The 19,730-nt window shown below is 36.7% G+C and overlaps 1 protein-coding gene across 2 annotated transcripts; it reads right to left on the bottom strand.

Annotated features, from left to right (window-relative positions):
• Positions 1-9,452: 9,452 nt before the first annotated feature.
• On the bottom strand, positions 9,453-19,651 carry LOC128548559 (phospholipid scramblase 1-like). 2 transcript variants are annotated; one of them, XM_053523794.1, is made up of 11 exons: positions 19,425-19,651; positions 17,322-17,350; positions 16,943-17,029; positions 16,426-16,557; positions 15,614-15,691; positions 14,565-14,641; positions 13,934-14,064; positions 12,786-12,900; positions 11,700-11,805; positions 10,965-11,023; positions 9,453-10,589 (listed from the first exon to the last, which is right to left on the bottom strand). In XM_053523794.1, the coding sequence occupies exons 2-11, from the start codon at positions 17,335-17,337 to the stop codon at positions 10,509-10,511; spliced, it is 882 nt and encodes a 293-aa protein (XP_053379769.1). In that variant the 5' UTR covers positions 17,338-17,350; positions 19,425-19,651; the 3' UTR covers positions 9,453-10,508. The 2 variants fall into 2 exon arrangements, with proteins under 2 accessions (XP_053379769.1, XP_053379771.1); XM_053523796.1 differs by having other exon boundaries at positions 19,502-19,627.
• Positions 19,652-19,730: the final 79 nt, after the last annotated feature.

Genomic DNA, 19,730 nt, shown 5'->3' with positions numbered 1-19,730 from the left:
AAGGTCAAGTGCCAAGCCTCATTGTGCATATTGTTGGCATGTTCTGGTTCAATGATAAATAGTAGAGTTATGGCCCTTGGTTTGTTAAATTTAAACGTGTCCGACCAACTCCTTAAACACAATCATGAGGAATTACACCAAACTCCACAAAAGGTATCATTGTCGTCAGCATGTTCAATTTCCGTATTTCTTCAGCAGGGTTATGGCCCTTGATTTCTCTAATTTTATAAGGTTTTAGCCACTTCTCTTGTATAATAATAAGGACTATCTCTGTAGGACAGTCTCCGTTCTTTGGGCTACAACTTATCCGCCACCCTGTACCGGTGACGTCACTTGTAACCCTATACGTCACTTTCTTTCTCGCGGTCTCGCACATATTGAGAGCCGCAAAAGTACAAGGGAAATCCTCGCGCAGACTGAGAGCCGCAAAAGTACAAGGGAAAATAAAAAAAAAAATGGAATTGGAAATGTTTTTTGGACAGATTACATGTTTATTTAAATAAAACTAGATCTACAATTGGAACTGATAAAGGCCTACATCGTAGCAGATAGACATCCAGCTAGACATTTATGCAGCGGAGGCAACGTTTATAAAAAGGCGAAAGAGCTTGACTTGTGTATCCCTAGAGAGAAGCGGCCTTAGATATTTATGAAGCGGAGGCAACGTTTAGAAAAAAGGGTGAAAGAGCTTGACTTGAGTATCCCTGCTGAGAAGCGGCCTTTGATTGAGGACACAGGCAATCGGCGTGTGACTTTGACCCCTTATGAATGATGGACCCCCACCCTGTTCTCTACAACCCAGATCCCCAACTCTACAACCCCCATAGCATTATAAACCATCATAGCAACAAACATAATCACAGAAGAACACATTTCCAAAAAAAAAAAAAATGTATATATAAAAATATATATAGCATATATTTTTTTTTTTTTTTTTTTTTTTGGAAATGTGTTTTTCTGTTATTATGTTTGTTGCTATGATGGTTTATAATGCTATGGGGGGTTGTAGAGTTGGGGATCTGGGTTGTAGAGAACAGGGTGGGGGTCCATCATTCATAAGGGGTCAAAGTCACACGCCGATTGCCTGTGATTGAGGATGGTGGAAATGATGGCACGGGCAACACTGGAAGAAACGTACTTACGTAGGGCAAATCAGCACATGATGGAAAAGCCGATGGGGTCCAAGTGTGGCAATGGGAACAGTGATGTTGGTCGCAATATTGGTTCTGATAAAGGTGATCTCGATTTTGTTTATGTTCTGACCAGTTCTTATTGTACATACTAGTTAGGTTTAAAATCTCAGAAGCTGTAAATCTATTAAGATTGTGGTAGGAATGTGGATCTAAATAGACTTAGCTAATTTATTAGATCTGGTGCCAGTTCGAGAGTCAGGTTGTCTGGCGAGCTCATGTTTAGACCAAAATTAAAGTCACAAAAAATAATGTCTATAGAAACATGGAACAATGCCTTTATAGATCTAGTTTAGATAGTATTTACTTAGTATGCCATCAATGAAATATGAAGGAGGTTATTAGGCCTACATATAGATCTATATAAACACAGAGCTAATATGATCCGGTGCAAAGCGTATAAGAATCTAGCAGGTTGGAATTGTAAGAATATGACGATCAACGTCGTTATAGAATTTCAATGGACCACTCACTGTTTATGTTTTGGTAACGAACTTTGCAAGTGGCTCATGTACATAAACATACCACAACCGCTGCGCACAATGCTTGTGTTTAAAACAATTAAAACTTAAAAGTAATGTTTTTACTTCAATTTCAGACAGTGTTACTGTATACTTCAAATTTAGCTGTCCGTATACACATTATGTTTGTCTTGTAATGGAAGTAGATCTAGTCCCAAAGATTTAAACGGTCTAGTGAGTGAGTGAGTTGGATTTTACGGCGAACCGACACAAAATGGTCATATATCGTTAAACGGTCTAATCAATAAAACGGAATTAAGCAGTTGGTTATTTACCCTAATAGAACGAATAAAACATTTTACTGATTGGTTTCAGTTTTGGCTTTAAATTGAACTATATAATTGGTGTTCCAGGAAAACTTACGAAGCAAAACACAAAGACAAAGTAGCCGACAAGGTTTCTAGGCTTGGCAATTCAGTTCTTTTTTCCGAAACGAGACATCAAATATGCATTTAAAGCTGCTTCCCTCCTTTTTCGGGAATTTTTACTTGCTAGGCTCTCAAGTGGGTAAAAGTATTATTTTCTTTAGTGTCTGGCAGTGGGCCTAAGTATTTATTGTGCTCTGTTGGGAACGGTTTCTAATTTTTTTCTTTGCCTGGTAGCTAACTTATCATTACATATCGCAAAATCTACCTGAATGATTTCATATAAGTCTTATGATAATAAAATTCTGCTCGACTGTAACAGTTGATATGAACAGGTTTGCAAGGACTTATTCCAATAGTGGAGAAAAATCACTTAGTCCTGTCACAGCGACAATTCTTGTATTTTTGAGTCTTGGATTAACACCAGTAAAGATCAAAAGGGTTCTGCAAACAAAAGTTTTTGGGGTTACTTAAGTCATTTTTGTGTCAAAGCACGGTTACCCTTCATGAATTACAATTTTGTTCACTTTCATAAACAGTATCATGAGGTCTAGTAGGACTTTTATCATACGGCTGTTTGACGCAATGATGGGGTTATTACAAATATTCTACCATGGTCGGTTGTTCATTGAAAGGAAGGCATACTTGCATATTTGGCCCAAGTTTCATGAACTGTTTAATGAAATGTAGTACATATTCAGAGTAAATATAGTTATCCATTTTATGCTAACCGATGGAATAATTGATTCTGTCAGTGAGAGTCACTGTTTTTGTGACGGTCTACTTGTACATTGTGTATGGATTTTAAGTTGTTTGCTTAAAACAGGATGAAAATTGTTGTCGCACTTTGTTCTTTATTGTATATTTCTCGATTCAAATTGTTTTACACTTAATGAAAATTTCATAACATTATAAAACAAGAAATAAAGTAAAAATAGAACTTTATGTCGTGTGCGTCTTCCTAACGTCACAACACGTCTGACGTAATGGTCGTTTACGCGCGCCTGTTTCCCTGTTTTGTTTTTTTTTGGAATATATCTCACCTCGAATATGGTTATACAGTTAAACTGATATAATATTTTTCACGGAAATTGCTGATGGCGCTGAATTCGGGGCAGCTTGTTACTTCAACTGGAAGTGGTGGCAAACTGTCTTTGGGGGCATATTTTGGCCAATAGAAATGTAATTTTGTGAATGATAGATATAATAAGGCATTAGTTGAGGACTTAGGGATCTACTTTCCAGATTTTATTTACTTCACAACAGCGGGTGTTAAGTGCTGTGTGGCGGCCGTAAAAAGTCGCCCCTACTTCATCTCAGTGTTGTTATATTTTCTGGTCCTTCGGGATCATTGATTTCAACTCATTTAGATTTAAAGATTGAATACTGCTTAAGCCGGTGCTGGGGGGCGTGGGCAGTGTTGCATTTTCCATTACTGCTCATGAACAGACTCAATCAAACCGAGTATGCAATTTCCACTGTTTGCCTTGTTCTTGGTGCTTCCGAGGGATCTACTTTCCAGATTTTATTAAATTAAATTCTGAGGTCGTAAGGCCTTTGCTCATTTATTTTGATAGCAAACCAGTACTAGGAACTAGTTATCTGCAGTTATACAAAAACTCACGTAACAAATGCTGCGGGACTAGGTTTGACCGAAGAAGTTATTAAAGTGGTGTCCGTTAAGGTGGAAATCTGTAGCTTATAAAAGTTACGTTCGAAGTCCCGTTCTTCTGTAAAGTTCATAAGTTAATTACTGTGTGTGTACGAAATATTTGATTCTGATTCGTTAAGATTCGAATAACTCGTTAATGGTTAGTAACTTTGGTTTAGTGACAATAATTTGGTTTAGATCTAGTATATCTATTCATAATTTTGAGCATTAAATGACAGCACCAACAGTAAAATGGGCGGTTTGCTCATTCATAATACGTAATGGATTCTTTCCTGCGTGCAAACAGCCTGAAGGTCCGAATTTTGGGTTGAAAAGCACAGAAACCTGGTACTCGTGACACAGTTATCACTTTCATTTCATTTCAGTCTGATATTACATCTAAAAACGTCTGAAAACGGGCGTCATCAATAATAATTAATAAAATCTGTAAAAATTAAATCAATGTAAATTAATTAAATCATGAGAATATAGATTATAAGCTTCTCAGTACGAAAAACGAAACAAATATTTTGATTTGTTTTTGGTATTACATTTATCTCGTGAACAGAAACGTTATGTTGACATGTTCTGCTTTAAAAACTGTAAAAAAGCAATTATTAAGGTAGTTCTGCACGTTTGGATCGAAATCTTTTCTACAATGTAGAATTTGATTAAACTCTGATTTTTCAAAACTTCAGAATATACCTAGAATATTCAACAAATAAAAAGGGTAGGGTCGTGTGTTTGATTTTTTGCTACACTGATTTGAAAAATATGGACCTCGCGTAATATTTCATAATGGGAGTCTATGGGAAAATCATAGCTTTCAGGACATTTTCGTGAATAGAAAGTTTTCTACAATGTAGATTTTGATGAAACTTCTCACAGTTGTAAATAAAGTCATGGCCTATAATTTGATGAAATAAGATTTATAGGTCCGTGTGCTTATTTTTAAGATATTTGACCATGATTAAAATGAACCGGTCATTTCACGCTATTTTTAAGACATTATTTTGAATTATTTAACTTGTCATATGTTTTAATGCCATATTTTGACTTTAGAAATTTAGCAGCAGTGTCATTGTAATAAATTTACTCACAGATTTCGATTAATTCATAAAATGATTTTCATTTCCGTACGCCGAATCCAGGCTATATTCTACGTTTTCCGTATAAATGATGTTACGCCATCACTTCCGGTTTTTCAAACGTGCAGAACTACCTAAATACATTTATATGCATTTATAAACATAGCACAGTATGTTTAGAAGGCGTGATCGATTTGTTCGCCACACTTTATTCCGGGTGTTCATGAAGGAAACGGCACAAGAGAATATAATATGAATTGATATCTCTAAAGATCTGTTTTGTTTTCAATTTTTGGCCATTTTACTTTAGATCGTGGTAAATATACAAACAGTACTGCGCTAGCTAATACACTAAGAATTAGCCAAAAACGCTTTTCCGATTATCTGCTATCCCCTATGATAGTGATGTAATATTTAGCTGTGACGTCACCAATGACGAAAAACGAATCGTTAATGTAAGTCGGTGGGTGACTTTCTTCAGGTACTGCAATGTGCTCCCGACATTACATATCGTAGATCTATATTTCACAAGACAAGCACAATAATAAATTTGCTATTTAGAAATATTTTCATTTCGCCAATTGAATCCTCATTATGCTTGTAATCATGTCTGAACGACTGAAATAACTAAATTTTGCCGATTTTAAATAGATCTAGTGGCTGATGCTTATTCTATGAAAGATAACTCTGTGCACAGTTTGGGACTTTGTCTGCAATGGAACACGCGTGTTAACTGCAAGCGCACAAATTCATACGGTAACGGGGCAAAGTGGGTTCTTCAATCGGGGGAATATTACGTTTTACACTCTTATATCGATCTCAATACGAAGTTCCAAAGCGAGTTTAATGCAGATAGGGTGCATTTGTCGTCCACGGGCAATGATTTATTTTTGAGCAAATTGATCAGCATAAGAAACTGTATAAGAAGGGGACACCACTGCTAGACACACAATTTAAGGCTGGGCACGGCTAATTTTTTTTCTCAGTAGGGAGATTCGCTTGGGGACTTCTGCCCAGCCTTCAGTAGGAGGCCTGTGGCGGCCGGCGAATCGTTTTAAACCGATGCCGGTGATAATGCCCCTGTTTCCCAGGGCCTTATCGCATAAAGCATCAGTGTGATTTGTATGGACTCGTTTGGAGTTTGCCAAAATTTGTGACGAATGACAATTGTTGACTATTTGCTGTACACTATTGGTGGATTTTATAATACATTGGGTTTGTTAACGGGATGTGTTAAATGACATTTGCTTACTATTTGCTGAACTATATTAGTGATTTTATATATATTTGTTATGCTTAAGGGATTGCCCAAACGGGATTTTGAAGTATTGCCCGGTATCCCGATTTAAAAGATTAATTGGAGCCGTGCCCATTATAAGCCATTCGTTAAAACATTAATTTAATGAACAAGACATATAGATACATCAAAAAGCTCGAATTGTTTTTATAGTTTGTGTATATTGCATTTGAAAGTAAAATGGATGTATTTTACATTTTGTTTTGTGATTGTAGTCCCAAATAATGCGGATTTTTTACCAAACCATAGACACGCCTGGTAAACAACACTCGGAGCTACCTCTTTCAGAGGTATACGGTAATGATCGTTCTGTCGCAACTTCCGAGCTAGTGTATGTCACGATAAAAGAACGCCAACAAAAGCGAGCGCCATCGTCTTTTTTGTATTTTTACAAGTAATGTAATGAATATCAAAATGACAATAAAAGTGTTTTCATGACGAAACGGTCCAGTTCACCGCTAAATCAGCTTGCTGGTAAACATCGCCACGACCACAAATCGAGAATGAATTGGCGAACTTTAAGTTCTCTGTAAAGTTAAATCAAATCTACATCCTTTACCATCCCCTGACTTGATATTCGATACAATGCTTGTAAAAATACAAAAAAAAAATAATATGATGACACTCACCTTTGTTGACGTTCTTTTATCGCGACATGCACTAGCATACATCTGAAAGTTAACCAGTCATAAGTGACAACTCTTGTTATGCCTATTATCGGCATATTAAGGTTCAGTGACTTCCAGGGGAGTTTATGGCCCCTTAATTGTTACATTTTATGATATTTTGGCAATGTCTTTTACACCATTGGGCAGATTTTCACCTAGTGAAATACTAACAGATGTTATCAGTGCCAAGCGTGGTTATACATATGTCATACGCATGTTCCGGTACAGTGGATTTCAGCAGAGTCACTGGCCTCGGATTGTCATATTTTTCAGTATTTACACTACTTGCTGTGTACAATCAGGCTGAATTTCACCAAACCTCACGAGTAATTAGTGTAAAGCGTAGTTGTGCATATTATCGCTAAATTCTGATTAATTTATATTCAGCGGAGTCATGAGTTTTCAAATTCTTTGATCTGTGCTTCTTTCCGGTGCCACTGGTTGGAAATCCACCAAACCTCACAGGAGTTACCTCTACCGAGTAGTTGGACTATACTGATTTAGTGATTTTCCCTGGAGTTATTGCCCTTAGCTTGTTGCATTTACAATTTCTGCATGGTAATTGGTGGGAGACATGCGATTACTTGAAAAACAATCTCCTTTTTTGTTTATTCACAAGGTAATACGTAATTTGAGCACATCAGAGTCTAGGAGTTAGTCTATACACTCGACCCAGAACCTTCGTACCTGGTAGCTTGATTATGCTTATAAAGTAGATAACCCCTAATGTTTTAGGTGTCTGGTCATAGGTCAAAGGTCATGGTCAGACGGACCCTAAGATTTGATTGAAAACAGTTTCCATCCAATAATTTAAGAACCACTTGACCCAGAACCTATAGATTTGATAGCATGATTAGACGTATAAAGTAAATGACCCCTATTGTTTTAGGATCAGTAGGTCAAAGGTCACAGGGCCCGAACTTTGAAAACGGTTTTAAACCAATAACTTGAGAACCACTTGATCAAGGGCATTCAACTTTTGAAGGTCAAGGTCAGGGAGGTGGGGAGTTAATTTTGAAAACATTTTCCACCTAATAACTTGAAAACCACTTAACGGTAAAACTAACTACGAAATCAGGGCCATGAGTTGGAGCACCGGCTCCACTAGCTTAAATTACGAGCGTTTGGATAAGGGTCCTGTGCACAAGTGCTTTACATCTTGCACGCAAAAGAATCAAGGAAACGCCTGGAACCTTAGCGTCTTCTGTATCTTGCACAACACTAAAACTAAAATTTACTCACTGTCTCATGAAAGAGTCGCCCAGGCGGCTATAATTAATTAAGCTTACAAACAATACATTGTCCTAGTTTGAACACCAAACTAATATCCTGTAGTATAGTAAGAAACAGCAGGCGTTTCCGCACATGTGATCGAACGCTCTTTGAATGCTTCAATGGAAGAGTGACAGGAGGTGAAGAAGTAGTTATATTATTAACAACATTTTCTCTAACCTTTCTGTGCCATTTTGAAACTAGAATTCTAGCATAAAACTGCTGTTATTGTCACTTTTCAGGATAGAAAGAAAACATGTGTTAACAGAGAGATTCTCGCGCTCACACCTTTTTATATATGCGCGTTCCATAGTAAAGCGTAAACGTATTACGGCCCTAAAACGGATAATTCAAAAGGAAATGACGTCAATGTGAAAAAACAACGTAAGCCTTACCGCGCATTTCATGGAAATGTAATGACGTTGAGGGACAATATATTCATTTACTTGGTTTTTACGCGTTTTATGCTAGAATTGCGTCAGCGCATGTTCTTTTCGTGTTATAACATCTTCAGAATCCCTCGGGGAATCGTTGGTCCCTCGAGATTCTGCAGAAAAACCATGCGTTATCCCAACAGAACCATGCTCATTAAAAATAAATTAAAACATTACGTCATATCCTTTAATTGTAACAATTTTAAACTATAGTATCAAACTGGTCCATTGACGTTTTAATATCAGTAAATGATGTACACATGCATCTGTAATAGTTTCACCTTTTTGGCATGCGCATGTAATAGTTTCACTTCCAAGTTCCACTCGCGTAAATTAATAAATTCACATTAATATTGGTAGTTACTTTTTGAATACTATATAAATATCTGTAAATACAGCTCAAGGCGTGTTCTTACAGTTGAATAAACCGCCTCGGTAGCCTATTGGTAGAGCGTCCGCTTCGAGAGCGGGAGGTCGTGGGTTCGATCCCCGGCCGCGTCATGCCAAAGACGTAAAAAATGGTACTAGTAGCTTCATCGCTTGGCGCTCAGCATTAAGAGGGTAGTGCTAGGACTGGTCAGCCCGGTGTCAGTATAATGTGACTGGATGAGGTATCATGTCACGTGTCTACGGCGTGATATTCCAGTGAGGCAGCACTATAAAGTTGGGCATTGTGATCACTGCTACAAGCAGACACCGTCGTTTATATGACTGAAAAATTGTTGAAAAAGACGTTAAACCCGAACACAAACACAACACACACATACAGTTGAATAACGTCGGAATTTTTAGAACAATGGCATTTGGCATGTTTATACTTTATGAAGTGATATGAAACGAACATGAAGTATCCATATTTCCAAGAATGTGAAAAGTTTGTTTCGCTTTTGTTTAGGGGGAAAAAAAGGAATAATAGCCGTAAGAAAAACATGCATCGACAAATAAACAGTAACCACTACAGGCAAATGCATATTCAGAAAATTTCGTGTATTACAGTAAATAAGTATATTACAGAATAAAAAAAAGTAAAGTTTAAAATACAAAACATATCACAAAGGTTTCCAGCCCTGTTTGAGTTAAGTTACACAGTGCGTTTCCGCCTGTCTTATAAGTTAAGGTGGACATCCAGTGTCCCTCCAAGCATTATTTCAGGCATGAACAGACAACACAGTAGAACTATACTGAAGTTGCTCAAGCCAGCAAACTTTCTGTCTTACACGAGTGTATTCCACTCCTGTTTAGGAGGGTCAACCCAAACCTAAACAAAACTTCACTCTCATATAATGCATCAGCACGGTAAACTTTGAGCTTGACGTGCTTAGTAAGACGAATAGAGTTTATCAAATAATATAAATAACATGATTTTATATAAATTCCTGGACTATAGTTTGTGATATTGACCGGTGCATAGTTCATGGTAAAGAGTCAAAAGTTGAAAAAAAAGAAGTTAATACTAAAAATTATTTCTGATGTCATGTAAAAATATACTTATTGAATCGTTAGCCGGTCAGCAGTCAGAACTATTTAACCTCTGTCATTTGGACCTCGGGCAATAGTTCTGACTATTGACCGAAAAGCCATTTAATACGTGTTTACTGTGAACGACGACAAAAACAAATCTTTGTGTAAAATAATAGAGTTGCATGCGCAGTACTTTATCTGTACCTGACAGCACAACTGATAAAAAATCGTAACAATGAATTTTTTTTACAGCTGCGAGAAAGTTCATCACTAAATAATTCTATTAGTTTTTACATAAACATTTGAAATTGATTTTAACAAACACTAAATATAAGAACAGAATGATTGCACTTCAAAATGTTTATAAAATTTCAAACAAGTTACAAGCAGAGTTTCATTTCCAGTAAAGAGGAATCACTTCCAGAAATATAAAACAGGTAGCATTTGGTCCAACAGTTTCGGAAGAGTTATTTTCTACAAAATCAGTGGATATTGTTTTTGCTTTTCTGCCGAAACATTGATCACAGTTTCGTCGCACTTATTTTCAAGTTTCGATTTGCATCAGTGCATCCTCCCTACCATCATCCGTTGACGTCGGCGATTACCATGCCTATTCTGCGGTACCTCAAAGAACAGGAAATCCTGCAAGATTGAAAGAAAAGTGTTGTGTAAAAGCTTAATATCTGAAACGTTGTTTCTGTCTAAATACGTTACTTTCAGTTTCTGCATAACTTAATAAGCATCGCTGGATATATGTTTCTATGTTAAGCTAGGACCGATTTGTGAAGCGATATTCATTTCAAATTCTTTATCCTTGCAAATGTTTTATGCGATTTTTAGTGTCCTGAGAAAATGACTTCCATGTATTTATTCCGGTGAATATGTTTCTTAGTGGAAAAGATTAACATATACGATACTGCAAGCACGTATTTTATGTTATGCTACGGGATTCGTGACATCTTGCTGATTATTTAAGATACTGTAAAAAAATAAGTTAAAATTTAATTTGATACTTACAATTAGAAATGTTGCGCCAATCATGATTGCTTTCATTTTAACATCCAAATCCATGGGAACTAAATAAAACAAAATGATATTGTATTTACATGCAAAACAAATCTACTAGATGGAATATTCCATTAAAATTGTGTTTTGACAATTACCATTATCAAATGCATTCAAACTTTGTTGGCTCGAACTCGCCGTCAGGTCCATGCAAACTCCCTGGTGATTCGAACTACTGATAACTCGAACAAATGAGCCGCGCCATGAGAAAACCAACATAGTAGCTTTGCGACCAGCATGGATCCAGAACAGCCTGCGCATCCGCGCAGTCTAGTCAGGATCCATGCTGTTCGCTTTCAAGGCCTTTTCCAATTATAGAAACCATTAGCGAACAGCATGGATCCTGACCAGACTGCGCGGATGCGCAGGCTGGTCTGGATCCATGCTGGTCGCAAAGCCACTATGTTGGTTTTCTCATGGCGCGGCTCAAATGTTGCCGGTTCCGTCAAGTTCGAGCGAATGAAGTTTGACTGTAATACTATAAATTAACTGAAGAGTGTTAAGCTTAAGTAGGAAATATTTCTCACGATGTATTTATCTTATTTCTAAATCTAGCCAGACATATCTTGAAGTCTTTTCCTTGAAAAAAATGTCTTGATAAAAAAGTAAAGAAGTGATTTTTGTTTTGTTTGTGTTCTATCTAAAATTACAATAGAATTACAATAATACTTTATTATCACAACTCACATGTCACGCCAAAATTGTCGGCTTGTGTGAACATTTCCTGAAGGACATTCGACCATTGCTTTTGAATTTTACCAACGTCAGTGTCCCCGTCTGTTGCTGAGTGCACCTGAACAAAACGTGATATGACATCATTAAAAAGCGATTGTGATTGGTCAGAAAATTGTTTAGAGTGATTTTAGAATGTTTCAGTAGTGAGAAGAAAATATATATGAAATGTACTAAATAACATAGAACAACAAAATGTTCAAAGTTGGAAGATGCCTTAGGGTTGAACATAGTCAACTTCAGCGTATGTCAATATAATAGGCGCTTTGGAGTCAAAATCACATTACAAAAAAAAAAGACTTACCTAAAGGTTTCAGTCATAGAGACAGCCAAATTCCCCCGAAGCGATTACTTCCCCTTACGGCACATGAATCGCGGTTATGATAAACGCGAGGGAAGGTAACCACTTTGAGGAGCTTGAGAGAAAACCGTGGTGATCTAATGACAGGGACAAAAATGTCATTGCACTGAACTGTCAACGTCAGTGTGACATCTGAGGCAAACAACTTTCTGTGATGTCGACAACGCCGGGACAACGAATAGCTGTCAACTAGACATATCACAAAGACATCTGATGCAAACGACTTACCATGAAGTCGACGTCACAGAATTAAACAACTATGACAAAATACCTTCTGTACTGTCGGCATCACATGGACACCCATGGCAAACGACTTTCCGTACAATTGCAAAAGACTCACCGTGAAATTGACATCACAGGGACTATCCGTACAGTCGACGTCACAGGGAAATAATAACAAACGACTTATCCTATCGACAACAGTGACAAACGACTTACCATAAAATCGACTCACGTAGACAAATTGACAAACGACTTACTGCGCAATCCACGTCATAGGGACACCGACGGAAATTTAACATGAAAAACCACGTCTCAAGGACATCTGCAAGCATGAAGTCACATAGAAAACAGCTGCAAACGACTTTACCATAAAATCTACGCCGCAAAGAAAGGCGCTGCGCTGTCAACGACTTACCGTGAAACTCTTGTCGCATGAACGAACTCGGCAAACGACTTACCGTAAAATTGACATCACAGGGACAGCCTTGACAAACACAACAAGGTCCACTTATATAAAGACGCTCATTTTCATCTGCGTCCATAATTGCATATGTAGGAATACAGAAGCTGGGTCTCAAAATAATTAATCTAATTAGAAAAAAGGTAACCGTACTTCTTCAATTACAAAGGGCCATTCAAACAGAAACAGCAGTACTTACTTTGGTTTCAAGTACTGCTGTTTCTGTGAAAGAAACTAGTAAAAAAATGTGAAACAAAGTGTAACATGTAAAACTGTTTTATATAGCTTAATAAGGTACTATTTCCGTGAAGACATTTTAGAGATATGTAATACTTCATGTCGTATATCGATACATATGTTGTGAATATCATGAAAACGAAACAAGACTTTGATGATGTATACACGTATCTATCCGTATTTTTTCACTTCATTGTGTTCGAGCTCTCGCAGGGGTCTTTATTTAAGGACGCCAACCAGCTGGCTTGCATAAGTTCGTTGATTCTACACAGGTTCCTGAAATAACGCCCAGATGCTTATCTGGAATCTTACTCCAACATTTCACGGCTCGAACTCACGTATGTTAAAGAAATATGAACATTATATATCTACAAGTTTGGAATCGTGCGTTAGCTGTTCTAATTACTGTTTTTGTGTATAGGGTCCTTCCTCCCAAACCACAATCCTTTGTGACAGCACATTGGAAGAGCAAATACTTCCCCACATGGAACGGTTGGTATGGATGTTTTCTTTCAAACTACCTCAGGTCTATCTACATGGTTAATCTACAGCAGCCTAACGTTTATCTGTTGAAATTAAGGCCATGTGCCCGTAATGACAATCGGCAATTTCCGTGCGATTACGTATCCTTCTTATGCGATTTCGGCATCCCTCGGGCAAAACAGAAACTGTGTTGCTTAACAACAGAAGAATGCCGAAATCCCTTACGAAGAATGCGCAAACGGCCGGAAATTGTCGATTGTTATTACGGGTCATGCATCTGAGAGATTGTTTTCAAGATTTCACATTTGTAGGCCATTTAGTACATTTACGTGCAGGGTTTTTATTAGTTTGTTTCATGTGAGCAGATATCAAACGTGGTCTTTAAATTATACATGTTTATGAATAAGACTTGTTCTGAGATCTTACTTCTGCCTCACGTATCCTATGACCGTGCCGACGGGAGCTTCGACGGTAATGCGGTGCGCGCAGCAATCTGAGCATGCGCACCAGGCCGAGTCCCTCCAGCACCGGAACTCACGTTCGAGCCTTATAACCTCCTGAAATACAGGAAGGAAAAATGAAGGTTTTATACTTGTTGCGTAAAATGTAAATAAGTCAAATTTACTTAACAAACACAACAATAAGAGGTCCTGTGTACTTTTATTCCCTGGATTAGCAATTCATTCTTGAACTTATCTAAATTTCTGAAAAAGTAATGGCTGAGATATTAATTGGTAGAAATAACAAATTTTAAGAAAAGGAAAATAGCTCTCAGAAAGCAGACGCCTTTACAACGTATTGATTAAGGACTGCGCACGCGAATTCAGGAAGAACAATAATCGCCATGTTACACCTTATCACCCTTTGCTCATGATGGAAGTGACTAAACGTGCTCTTTTGTATAATAACGAATGACATATGAACAATTCTAAGTTAGAAACTTTTTTCCTTTAACTCTACCTAAGCCTAGACAATGGTTTAAGTTTATTTAACAACAACAAAAGCAATTAAAAAGATACAAAACAGAACAACAAGTGTATAAAAGACACAATCTCACATTTCCCAAGTTGTCTGTCACGTGCATTGTGAACCCTCTGTTTCCACGACAGCACTGTCTGTGACATGCATCTGATTCTAAAAACAGACACAGCTGGAACATTATTACATGGGTATTCAAGAATTTATCCATTACTTATTTATACATTTAAACGCTAGAAAAAAGTGAAGTGTTTTATCGAATTATTTATATTTGAAGTCGCGAAAATATGTGGCAAAACTGGAATCTGACCATTATAGGCCTAACTATAGCAAAGGAACCAGCGTGGGAGCCATCTGGTCTAATAATGGTCCGTAATGGCGAACAGGTTTTTGAACATTAATTTTTCACTTGGCATGGCAACAGATGTCTAAATTAAAGCTAGTTTCTGTTTAAATTTCATTGTGGATGTATTTTTGACATTTTGGTAGGAAAAATGGGAGAACAGGTTGTATTTGGTGAAGTGAAGCTCAATTTTAGTATGAGTAGTACTTCCAGGTCACAGCAGTGTGATTTTGATGTGATTTTACAGTAAGCAAATGTAACCAGAGAAATCTCTCTTAGAAGATACATGACCCCCTACTTTTCTCTTTATTTTATATCAATTTTATCATAACTCTTTAAAATGAGGTAAGGATTTGTTCTTTGAAATGGGTCTAGCTATGTTTGGTTGCTCTTTAAAAAATGTCAGTTTTATATAGAATATATAGGGAAAACTATTTACCTGTTTGTGACTTATATTTTTATATCTTACATTGTCTGTGGTAACGATATATATGATATCTTACACAGTCCGTCGTAACATTGGAACATAAAGATGAAATATGACAATTTACGTTGTCTGTGGTAACACTTAAAATGACATGTTTTGCAATATTCAGGCGTTATCCCATGAAAATAGCGCACACGCGCCGACAAAGATAAAAATATCTACTTATTATTATACTATAAATGTACTATACTTAAGATATCCACTTTTCTTAAACAAACACGCGGAAAGAAATGATATACTTTTTTATACAATGATAATCTATTAGTACATAAAAGAGTCCAAGCACAACATCACATACCTTCTTTTGCAAAGTACACTTGTTGTCCCATAGTGTTCAAAATTCTGTACTTGTTTTCTGCTTCCCAGTTGGATAAAACTGAAAAAAAAAAATGTCAGATGGATGGATGGAAAGATAGGGAAAGTCAGAGAGACAGAAAAAGACAGATTTGGATTCCTATCGGCAAAAACTTAACATCGCAATAAAACGAAAAGATCTTGATTTGTCACTTTAGAAAGTGCAATTAATGTTAAAAATGTAACAGTCACGTGATCAATAACTCAAGTAGAAAAGTAGGCATTGGTTCCTGTTTTCAATAAACGGTTCCAATAAGTATAGGTACCAGAAAAGAACGGTGCGCTATCATCAATATAGAAGTCTACTCTGAAACGTTGATATGGCCTTGATGTACGGAAATATTGCAGACTGTACGGATTGAGCTTTGTTAGACAATATATTTATTTTCGTCGTTAAAGTTAATGATTATCGACATTCGCGAGTGTTTGAATTAGTGCGTTGTTATGTGTTCACAAAAATTAGCGAAAATAAAACCAGCGCAGTTATTATCTAATATCAGGAAGGTCTAATACAATAATACGTAACAGTTGTTTCAGCTAATATAGAGTAACATAAATACATTTAGAAACTGGATGCATAGAAGGCTTAAATATGCACAAATTTGAACACTCAATGAAAATATGCAATATCAAAACATGTAATGACAGAAGTATGCAATATTAGATATATACCACGACAGAAATATGCAGTTATAGAAACTGATATTTTCATTGAATGCTGTTGTGAGAGGGTTAGAAAATTAATTATTTACTTACGCTCCATAATTTCAATTTGTTGTTTAATAAGTATCTGGTCCACTTGAGTCAGGTACTCGAGCCCCGGAGGACAAGCATTTGAGAGTCCTGCTGTCGGCTTGGGCATCCATACCACAGGTGGTAGCTGTGCCCCTAATACACCGAGATGAAATGTCATAAAGCATGTAAATACATGTATAGTGAATGTTTTGTTCCTTTAAGTGAACATATATGGAATAACGGTTTAAGTTTAAATGTCTCATCTAGTATGACAGATAATCAATTTCATTGAAGGGTAATGGTAGAGGAAAAACTGCGCCACTCACTTCTGGACCACACATAGTACTGCACGTTTTATTAATGCATCAGTCTTGTAGTGTACTGTAGAACCCGATTCAATCAGGCTGTCATAAAAATATCGTAAAACATCTAAAAGATGCACTATACTTTAAATTGTGTATTTGTATTTAGAACGATGAAGACTCATTGATATAAAATTGCGGTGATGATGATGATGATGATGATGATGAAAACAAACCTTGTTGCCCGGGTTGTCCATATAGTGCTGGCTGTCCTGGTGCTTGTTGCTCCTGTCCTACCGGCTGTGTGTTAACGACAGGTGCTACTGTAAAACAGGGATCGTGTTAGACAGGCTCCTTGTTCAGCAGAAATTTTTCAAAATTCATTCATTACATATATCATATTTTGAATTTATGGTTTTATTTCTTATCAGAATATGAAGTAATATCACAAACATTATATACATACTCGTTTAATATAACACAAATTTTGAATGTGAATGTGATTTAGTTTTCTTCATATTTTAGTGAACAGTTGTTACCCTCACAAAGTTACCAACAAACAATATATATTAAATCTATTTAAGTAGAGTTTATATTTCATAGTGAAATACTTGCCTTGATTGCCATTCATTGTAAGTTAGCCTCTGAAAGCAAAGAAGAAAATTTACTTTAATTGTAGTAGTATATTGAGTATCATTTCTTGTCGTACCACGTCATTTCTTGTCGTACCACGTCATCTCTTGTCGTACCACGTCATTTCTTGTCATACCACGTCACACGTCATTTCTTGTCGTACCACGTCACTTCTTGTCGTACCACGTCATATCTTGTCATACCACGTCACACGTCATCTTGTCGTACCACGTCACTTCTTGTCATACCACGTCACTTCTTGTCGTACCACGTCATTTCTTGTCATACCACGTCACCACTTCTTGTCGTACCACGTCACTTCTTGTCGCACCACGTCACTTCCTGTCAAACCACGTCACTTCTTGTCGTACCATGTCACTTCTTGTCATACCACGTCATTTCTAGTCGTACCACGTCACTTCTTGTCGTACCACGTCACTTCTTATCGTACCACGTCTTTTCTTGTCGTAAGTGTATCAGCGTACTGTTACATGCTTTCCGTAAATATTTCCGTACATTGTTACAGTTATGACAAAGGGTGTGTTTGTTTGTATTTATACTTATTCATAGTCACCACCGGTAACTCATATGGGCCATAATGTTAGTGGGTAGGTAGTGCAATAGAAGAGGCTCTGATTCCAGATGCTTCCATGGTTCTTTAGCGCGTCAGATGTAAAGCACCCATACACGGGACTCCTATCTTCCATTTGCGGAACAGGTGAATTAACTCACGACCCTTGATTTCTTAATCAGACATTTTTTCGTTGACTTTAACGTCACGCCATCACAATAATAAGTCAGTGCTACAACTGGACCATTGTGTCCGCTCTGAACAATCAGTGCTACCATTACCAACAGCTTATATAACAGAAGAAGTGCTTTTGCTGAAAAACGAATCAAACCGACACACTTCTAGAATTATATGGCCATTTTATAGCTTGACTTTGGTGGTGACCATGGGTTCCCCTCCGGTCACAATTTCAGGCACGGGTTTCTTGGAATAGAACCATCGACCTCAATTAAACAAGCTGAATGATTTCCTTACGTAAAAGAATTCTAAATTTAATCAGCAAGGTTTTGAACCTATAGCAGTAAGGGGCAAGTGATTCCAAAATGAGATGCCTTTACCACTTGTCAAAGGAAGCGCACCGAACACTTTTTTTATACATTCAGTATAGAAAATAGAAGAGGGGAAAATGACAAAATGATTCCATTATAAATGATTAACGTAGGTCCATCAAATTTAAAGATCAATTTATTTACACATGTAGATGTAGCATATTATTAATCATATTTTGAAAATAGATTGAACATTATTGAGTAAAATACGCAATAGCCCTTTGTTTTCTGTATACAAATCTGACCGCTATCGATCATTCGGCTGGACGAATATTCTTGGGAATGGAACTCAAAGTTATGTGTCCTCAATAGTCGAGTAAAACATTTTGACGAACACTTCACAATGCTTAGATAGATTACTATAACGCTCGTGGTATTTTGCATGTGGTTTCTTAATAATTTCTTCAGCGCAATTCACTAAATTTTGAGTTTCGTTCTATAATTAACTGAAATCGTTGTGAATGCGCTTTACTCGAGAACTAAATCTGTCATTAAACTGTAATTTGATATTATAATAACAATTTGTCAATGTAAATATACACATAGCAAGTACAAATTTTATACCTAATGGATCGATATTGAGGTCAACAATTCAATTGTTGGATAAAAAGAATACACTACTGTTATAAATAAAGCATAATTATACACTAGCTTTGAATATCATTGATAAAGTCATTTCGTCCTCCACTTTTGAGTTATGTGGAGACGTTGGCAGTTACTTGCGGAGAACATGTAACTACTAATACAGAAACCAGGAACACTGGTTAAGTCAACTGTCCGGCGTTACATGACTGAAATTTGTATTTACTTGCAGAGAACAGATTAGTATACTGGTACAGAAACCAGGAACACTGGTTCGGTTAATTGTTGGGCGTTACATGACTGAAATATTGTTGAAAAACGGCACTAAACCCAAAACAGGACCTATCTACATTTATACGCTTTGCTGGTTTAAAAAATATTTACCTTTTTATCACACAATTTTTGAACACTTCCAACAGTGTAACATAAAGAGGAATAAAGTTTAAAGTTATGATGCTTACGTATTATTATATAGTCTAATTATATTACAAAGTAACACTATTCCTATAGAAATAATCCACAGATCTTAATTGCAAATGGAATCCTATTTTTTTTACAAACTGTAATATGATAATCATGTTAAAAATATATTCTTTCAAATGTGAACTGAATACCGTACTTGCCTGTTATAAACTTTAAAACCTCTTTTTACAGCTATTCAAATAAGTGGTATTCTATGAATCAAGCGTT

The sequence above is a fragment of the Mercenaria mercenaria genome, chromosome 14 (genome assembly GCF_021730395.1).
Source record: "Mercenaria mercenaria strain notata chromosome 14, MADL_Memer_1, whole genome shotgun sequence".
Taxonomy (NCBI): Eukaryota; Metazoa; Mollusca; class Bivalvia; order Venerida; family Veneridae; genus Mercenaria; species Mercenaria mercenaria.
Note: the sequence above shows the minus strand (reverse complement) of the source record. Positions and strands in the feature narration are given on the sequence as shown.